The 8218-nt window shown below is 47.7% G+C and overlaps 1 protein-coding gene across 1 annotated transcript in view; it reads left to right on the top strand.

Moving 5' to 3' along the window:
• Nucleotides 1-4155: 4155 nt before the first annotated feature.
• MSH2 (mutS homolog 2) overlaps nt 4156-8218 on the top strand; it is a 56259-nt gene continuing 52196 nt past the window's right edge. The window contains exon 1 of the mRNA XM_015557937.1: nt 4156-4464. Within this exon, the coding sequence (XP_015413423.1) occupies nt 4254-4464 (211 nt within the window). The 5' untranslated portion in view covers nt 4156-4253. The remainder of the gene's footprint in view (nt 4465-8218) is intronic.

Raw genomic sequence — 8218 nt, 5'->3', positions numbered from 1 at the left:
GGGCTCTAGGGTGCTGGGGAAAGCTCTTTATAGGGAGATGTCTCACCAGACACCAAAGCCACTCTATAAAGCTACCTTTTATAGTTGGGGTGTGGGCAGGTTCTCAGAAGCTGTGGGAGGACCAGGATCGTGCTGGAGAAGCCACCCATGCTCTAAGGGCCAGATGATGAAGTCCTGGGTCTGCAGGAGCTGGGCACTGGGGAAGCCAAAAGTGCTGCAAGGGAACTACACTCTCCTCTTGCAGTGTCTCTCCAGCGCCCTCTGCTGACAAAGCATTTTTACAGAGCCGGCAAAAGGTGAATTTGGAGCTAAGTGGCACACTCTTTAACCCAATGCCCTCTACTTTCAGTCTGATCTCTAATAAAGCTACTCTTGCTCAGCTCAACACTGACCTGCTAATTGCCAATGGCCTTTTTACCCCCAGTGTTTCATCATTTGATCTTTCCACAGCTTATTCACCATGTTGACTGCTCCATGTCCTACCCCAGTATGTTGCTTACACATTTTCTCTGCCTTCACTGACCTTAGTTTCCTCTGGTTGTTTTCCTCTTCCACCAACTCTGAAATACTGATGTCCTCAGGATTTATCTCTACTTTTATTTTTCCCCTTTTTTCTTCCTGGAGGATTTCAGCCATTCCCTTGTCTTAGCCTAGATCAGTGGTCGGCAAACTCATTAGTCAACAGAGCCAAATATCAACAGTACAACGATTGAAATGTCTTTTGAGAGCCAAATTTTTAAAATGTAAACTATATAGGTAGGTACATTGTTATTCACTTAATTAGGGCACTCCTAAGCTGGCCTTTCCTAAAAACATCCTCAATCTGATTGAGGTACATTCGCTGAGGTCGACCCCTTCCAACTCTCCCATCCACACTCATCTTGTATACTTGTTTCATCTATCTCCTTTCGTTCTTCCTCTCTATATGTCCAAACCATCTCAACATACCTTTCTCAATCCTCGACACTACATCTTCTTTCACTCCGCAACATTCCCTGTATGTGCGCGCCCACACACAGTATTTTGTGGAAGAGCCACACTCAAGGGGCCAAAGAGCTGCATGTGGCTCAAGAGCAGAGGTTTGCCGACCACTGGCCTAGATGATAATAGAAATCTCATCTCCATTTCTGCTCTTCATCCTGAGCTCTACACTAAACTGTGTTTCACTTAACCAGCCTTTAATCTCACCATCTTTCTTCATAAACCTAGTGTGTCTCTTGTGTTCTCAGAATCAGTTAACGACATCACCAGGCATCAAGTCCCTCTTTTCTCTCTTACCTTCTCTGATCCTTTAATCATCGGGCCCTGTGATTCTCCCTCAGAAATAATGTTCCTTTAATGTACCTTCTCTTACACATTTTCACTGGTCTCTTAACCACCAAGCTATTCTCTCTAGCCCAAACCCCACATTGCTCCAGAATTATTTGCCTAAAGCTGATCATAGCATTTTTATACAACATGGGAATCTACTAGTCTCGCCTGCCAGAGGGGTATAAGGCCTTTCACAGTCTGGCCCTATAGAGGGCCCTCTTTCCCCTTTTGGCTGTCCAGTACCCCATCACCTCTTCAATTTGGGGAGAATTCTGTGTATGGTATTAGTGAGAAACAGTTCTCTGCCTTCCTTTGCACAAGTTTAAGCATAGAAATCCTCCCTCTGCTCTCAGTAGCCAGGGCACAGGGACCCTCTTGTAGGACTTGGAATCTTAAGATAAAAAGAAGGAAAAACAATTGAGAAAACACTCATGGGCACCAATGGGGTGAGACCAATGGCAGCCATAGGAGTGTTCCGGGGTGGCATCCCAGCCCTTGGCCTCAGATGGTGTCATCTAGCTATGGTTGCTCTGTATGTTGCCTCCCTTGGTTCTTCTTTCCCCTCCACTATAAATTTTTGGTTCCAGACTTCACCATTTGCCTGGATTAATATAATTTTTGGCTTCCCTGATACCAAGCTCTTCCCACTCTCAAGCTTCTGTGTATACCTAGCATTCTCCGAGCAATTGAAATCTGGTCACAATCAGCTTTATTTCGCATTTTACCCTCTATGTAGTCAAGGGCCAACTTAAGCTCCCTTTCTTCCATAAAACCTTTCTTAACACGTTAACCTTAGCTCTTCCTACTTCTTTCGATATGAAGGGGATCAGGATATGCCACCCCAAAACATGCCACTTTGGCGTAAGGATTATTTTGAGCTGAAAGCAATTGAGAATCAGCAGTTGCAGGAAAAGTTCTCTGCCCTCCCCTTACCTTTCTAAAAGCAGGGCATAGCCTGGCCGGTATGGCCCAGTGGTTGAGCATCAACCTATGACCCAGGAGGTCACAGTTCGATTCCTGGTCAGGGCACCTGCTGCGGTTGTGGGCTCCATCCCCAGTAGGGGGCGTGCAGGAGGCAGCCAATCAATGATTCTCATCATTGATGTTTTTACTATTAGGTGGACGCTCAACCACTGAGCAACACTGGCTGGGCAAAAAGATGTATTTCTTAATACCCAACTCCAAGGACCCTTTTCAGTCCTCCCCTCTCTGAAACTGCAGCTTCTGACATGGTTGACAGCAGAGGGACACGTTTGTGTTGGAGTCACAAGTGTTGAGAGGGAAGGGGAATTTTATTGCCTTAGATCCATGGTCCGTGATCCATAGATCCATGTGACTGCCGCTCGCGAGTCACATGCGGCTCTTTGGCCCCTTGAGTGTGGCTCTTCCTAAGCCTTAGGAGTACCCTAATTAAGTTAATAACAATGTACCTATATATAGTTTAAGTTTAAAAAATTTGGCTCTCAAAAGACATTTCAATCGTTTTACTATTGATATTTGGCTCTATTGGCTAATGAGTTTGCCGACCACTGCCCTAGATCATAGAGTTTGGGTGAGGGGAGGGAGAGTGGCGGGAAGTAGCATTGCTGAGTAGTCAAATGATGCAAATTTCGTCGGCTTCCTGCCTCGAAAGGTATTTTAATTTTAACATGTGGGTCAATGGTTTTTTAACTGAGGTGCTAATCAGGCATTCCTAGGCAGCTTTTTAAGAGATCCCAAGACCCCACCCACCTTCAGAAATTCCAACCCATTGTATGTGGGTGGGACCTGGGAATTCGTTTGAAAACCTTACCACCCTACTGGTCATTCTATTTGCTGAATCAGGGTTTGGGGCAGCTTCCTAGGCTTTCTTGGCAGAATGGAAGCCAAATAGGAGAGTGTAATACTTTTTTCTAAGGCAGGTAACTGTGCAGGACAGGGCCTCATTCAGGTCTTTGATCAACATTTTAAAAAATTTCAACCCCACTTCCCCATCGGTTTTATTTATTTATTTATTTTAACTAAACGCTTATCTTCTAACATTTAGTTTACTTACTGTATTATCTAAAGCCATCACTAGAATTAAGCACAAAGGCACTGTTTATTTTTTTACTAGTAATCTTTAGATCCTAGAAGAGTCTGATATATAAACATTTTCAAATTAATGAATCAACGAAGGAGTGAACTAAATGGCTAGTATGAAGCAATAAGGAGGTTGTGGAGAATAAACCTGTAATCCTATTACTTATTGACTTTAGAGAAAGTAAGGGAGGAAGAAACATCCATTTTTGTTGTTCCACTTAAGTTATGCATTCATTGGTTGCTTCTTGTAGGTGCAGGGACCCTGGGGGTCAAACCCTCAACCTTGGCGTATGGGGAGGACGCTCTAAACTACTGAGCTACCTGTCTGGCCAGAGGCTTTAGATTTGTAATCTTGATGTTGGCAGTTTACTTAAAAAGGAAAAGGGAGGCAGTTGGGGGAGAAGGGAGCAAGTTTAAAAAACTACTGGGAATGGAGAAGACCAGTTTTTCCTTGTTTTCAAGTTTCTTTCTGATTCCACTTCCATGCTTCCGGTACGTAATAAAACGCAAAACCTGCCAGTACGTCCCACCTAATCGCTCTCCCTGGCTGCTGTCCATCCACCGGGACCCAGCCCCTTGAGTCGAAAAAACCGGGGAGAAAACATTATCTTCAGGATGAGCGCCTGCCCCGTCCACGGCACACGACCTAGGCTCACGCAGGCGCAGTAGGCAGTCACCTGCGTGCGCGGGAAGCTGGGCCGCGTCCGTTTGTGATTGGCTGCGGCAGCGGACTCCCACCCACCGAAACAAGTCGCCGGATGCTGATTGGTCGGGCTGCAGAGGCCGGACGCTGCCCGGGGGGCAAGGGAGGGGAGGCGGGAAACGGCTTGGTGGGTGCGGGGTCGCGCGGTTCCTCCGCCGGGCTGTGGAGAGGCTCGGAAATGGCGGTGCAGCCGAGGGAGACGCTGCAGCTGGAGAGCGTGGCCGAGTATGCGTTCGTGCGCTTCTTCCAGGGCATGCCGGAGAAGCCGAGCACCACCGTGCGCCTCTTCGACCGGGGCGACTTCTACACGGCGCACCGGGAGGATGCGCTGCTGGCCGCCCGGGAGGTGTTCAAGACGCAGGGCGTGATCAAGTACATCGGGCCGGCAGGTGAGGACTCGACGGCCGGGGCTGCGGGGACCCTGCGGAGGGGGCTCTGCTCGGGCAGTGGGCGGCCCGCGGGCTCGGGCGAGGAGGGCCCGGGGTTGGGGAGGTGGGTGCCCCGTGCGAAATTGCGCTTTCTCCGGCCCCCGCCTGGCCGGGTGGGGCGCCCCGCCCCCGCCCCGAGTCTGTTCCTCTGCCGCCGCCCCAAAGCCGAACTTATAACGAACACGTAGAGAGCGTTTTAATGGTTCGGTTTCACAGCATTCGTGTGGGTCTGTGCCCTCCGCCCCCACGTGGGTCCTGTGACTCATCGTAAGCAACGCCAAGCCCCTATTCTATAAACACGGGTTCAGAAGGGAGATCGGACTAGAGGTGGGTTTGGGAGACCATTTTATGTCAACACCGTGTTGCTCCCACTCGGCTTGTTGTGCCGCCGGGGCAGCGCCGGAGCCTGGGAAGGACTGTTGGGAGCAGTGTTGCCCAGTGGTCAGGATCCGGTACTTTGTCTGGAGCCCGGTTACCTGCGTGAAAGTGTCCGCTCCTCAGCTTACTAGCCGTGCCCGTGGGCTAGTGATGCCTGCCTGTGCCTCCGCTCAGCATCCAGTGCCCTCTGTAACTCGGCCCATCTCTCCAGCATCATCTCCCCGGAAAGCCACAAACTTCTCACCCCGTGTGGGCTAGGTGTTCTGTACGTTTTATGCGGATCTCTTTCCTTCCTGGCTCCATTGTGATGGTGGGAAGAGCATCCGGGGGAGGGAGGGGTGTGGTGGTGGAGTAAGGAGTTGTGGATTTCTCCTCTTGCTGTTGCCACATGCAAATTGGATGTTGCGGACAAAAGATTCATTAGGTGGGGATTTCTTGAGTGCTGGCGTGTCAGCCAGGGTTGTGGACACCCGGAGTACATAGATGAAAAGGCAATATCCCTGCCTTCCCAGAGCTCACTCTAGTGGAGAGCAAGGCATAAATAATTCCAATTCAAGGTGAAGAACTGGGCGTTGCATGATCCACAACAAGTTGTTGAAGAGTTATAGAGGCAGGAGTACCAAAGACTGGAGCCATCAGAAGAGGAAGTGTATGAGAGGCTAATTTCCACTCGAGCCTTGAAGAACAAGGAATTATTTACCAGGGAGAGGGCCTGAGAAGAGGTAGGTGGGTGTTGCAGGAGCAGAAAATGACGAGCGGGGAGAGTGGCCCAGGTAGGCGGGGTCAGATGATAAAAGGCTTTTTATGTTGTGCCGAGATGCTAGGATTTTATGTTGTAGGTGGGCAGTGAGAGTTCTGAAGACTTAATTTAAGGTGGAGTGGTGTGTTGGATCATTTCCACTGTGGTGTGGAGGATGGGGCAGAAGGAGCAATGTTAGAGGCATGGGGACCAGTTGAGACCAGCCAGAGGTAGTGTTACCGTGGCTTCATAGTTAGAGGGTCTAAATTACTTTCCAGGCTTAAAGTGATGATGTGATTCCTTTAATTCTAGGCTAGTACACTTTTCTTGTCTTTGCTTTTTTGTGTGTGGTTTAGAATAATTTAAGCATTTAAAATGTGTAAAGTTCTAAATGTACTTATATGTTTGTATAAATTGGATAACTGATTTTCCTAAGTACCTGTTAATACAAATAGTTGGTGGTTTTTTGTGTTTTTTTATCTAATTTAGATTATGAAAGGAATAATGGATGGATGCTAAGCATTACATCCATATATTGGGAAGTAAATTTAGTATGAGCATCCAGGTATCTTTAATATTGGAGTGTAGATTTTGTTTTTTTGAAGTACAATTTCCATTTATTTTTCCCCCAGAGAACTTTCCACTCCTTAAAGACTTAAGCTCCTTACTTGGGCTTTTGGTGGAGGTCGTGGGGCAGCACCCACAGGTCTAAATCAGGGTGGGGGGTGTTCGGTCCTCCAGGCTTCACGAGAACAATTCCTGGCTACCTTGCTGTGAATGGCACAGCTCACACAGTAATTTAGTTTCACATACAGCTTGGGAAGCACATAGGCGTCGAATGTCCCTAACGGCTGGTTCAAATGACAAACTTCTTAATAGCCTTGTCCTTGGGCACACACCAGGCAGTTGGGACAAGGAATAGCTGCAATGGCCTCGGCCTTTTTTGGCACGGCCATTATTTCTTCTTTTCTTGATCATCTTGGAAACGAGAACCCAAGAGAGCTAGATTTTTTTTTTTAACATAATTTTTCCTTTTGTTGACCATGAAAGTTAAAATGTTGGTTTTTGCCAAGGACATTTCCGAGAATAGAATAACCTAGAAAGTCACCTCATCTTAATCCTATTGAGAATGTGGTTAAGGTGATTAGAAGTGAATGTGAGGCCCGGGCCAGGTTGCTCAGTTGGTTAGAGCTTGTCCCGATACCCCAAAGTTGTGGGTTCGATTCTTGGTCAAGGCACATACAAGAAGCAACCAATCCTATATAATAAAAATGTAATATGCAAATTGTCTGACCGGGAGTTTGACCGCTTGCTCTGACATGTGCTGACCACCAGGGGGTGGCGCAGAACATGGCGGGCGTTGACAATGTGGCAGTGGTGGCACTGCCGGCGTGATGGGCCCAAGCAGGACCACGGTGGGATGGTGGAGCAGGTGAGCAGGTGGTGCCAGGCCAAGGTGGGTGCAAGCGCCCTGCCGATCGCCCCGTAGATGGTGACCAGTGGCGGGGCAAGGGCTGCTGCCTGGCTCCCAAGCCCTGAGGGAGCCCGATGGGGGGGGCCCTGATCTATCGCTCCACCCCCTAGGCTGGATGGCGGAACAGGTGAGGGGGCAGTGCCAGGTGGGGCTGTGGAGCTGTGAGGCTTGGGGTGTAAGCTGGGGCCAGATTCCCGCAGGCTACTGGGTCGGGGGTAGAGGGGACACCCCCACCCCTGCACGAATTCATGCACCGGCCCTCTAGTGAATGCATAAATAAGTGGAACTTCAAATCTGTGTCTCAATGTCTTTCTCTCTCCCTCCCTCCCTCCCTCCCTCGCCCTCTCTATCTATCTCTCTCCCTACATTCTTTAGCAGTCAGTCTTGCTTCTGATTATTGAAAATAAATATCATTGGCCCTCGTCAGATAGCTCAGTCGGTTAGAACATTGTCCCTGATAGTGAATGCATAAATAAGTGGAACTTCAAATCGGTGTCTCAATGTCTTTCTCCCTCCCTCCCTCCCTCGCCCTCTCTCTCTATCTCTCTCCCTCTCCCACTACCTTCCTCTCTACCTTCCTATCTCTCTAAAAATTAATGCATTTTTAAAAATTACTCATTAAAAAAAGAGAAGTGAATGTGAGTTATTCCCAAGGTTCTATTTCTTAGAGGTTTATGTCAAAGGCACATTATAGGTTAAGGATTGTCCTAACATTTATTTGATTAGGTTAATAAGAGTTCTAAATGATGGGTAAATTACTAGAAATTGGCTGAAATAGCTGAAAAAGGGAAAAGCTCAAAAAAAGTATCTTGGATCCCAAAAGCTGATGTTTTGCAGTTTTTATTGTCCAAGGTAATATTTTTTATAATGTATGTTGATGTCAGGCTGCCAAAGTTACTTGTTTGTTGTTACTTGTTTGTTTACTATAGTTTAATATTATACCACCAGAGTAAAGGGTTAACAAAACCTTTTTCCTTGCTGCTCTGGAAATCAGATACGGTTAAGAAGGTTAGCGTGTTTCTGGGCAGCATTGCTTATTGCAAAAATGACCCCAGATCGGTAAATGACATCTGTACTCTAGAAACTATAAATACCTGGTGAGGATCCCTTGCACTCCCAGTCTT

This window comes from Myotis davidii, unplaced genomic scaffold, assembly GCF_000327345.1.
Source record: "Myotis davidii unplaced genomic scaffold, ASM32734v1 scaffold6, whole genome shotgun sequence".
Taxonomy (NCBI): Eukaryota; Metazoa; Chordata; class Mammalia; order Chiroptera; family Vespertilionidae; genus Myotis; species Myotis davidii.
The sequence above is the reverse complement of the archived record's forward strand: the minus strand, read 5'-3'. Positions and strand labels throughout refer to the sequence as shown.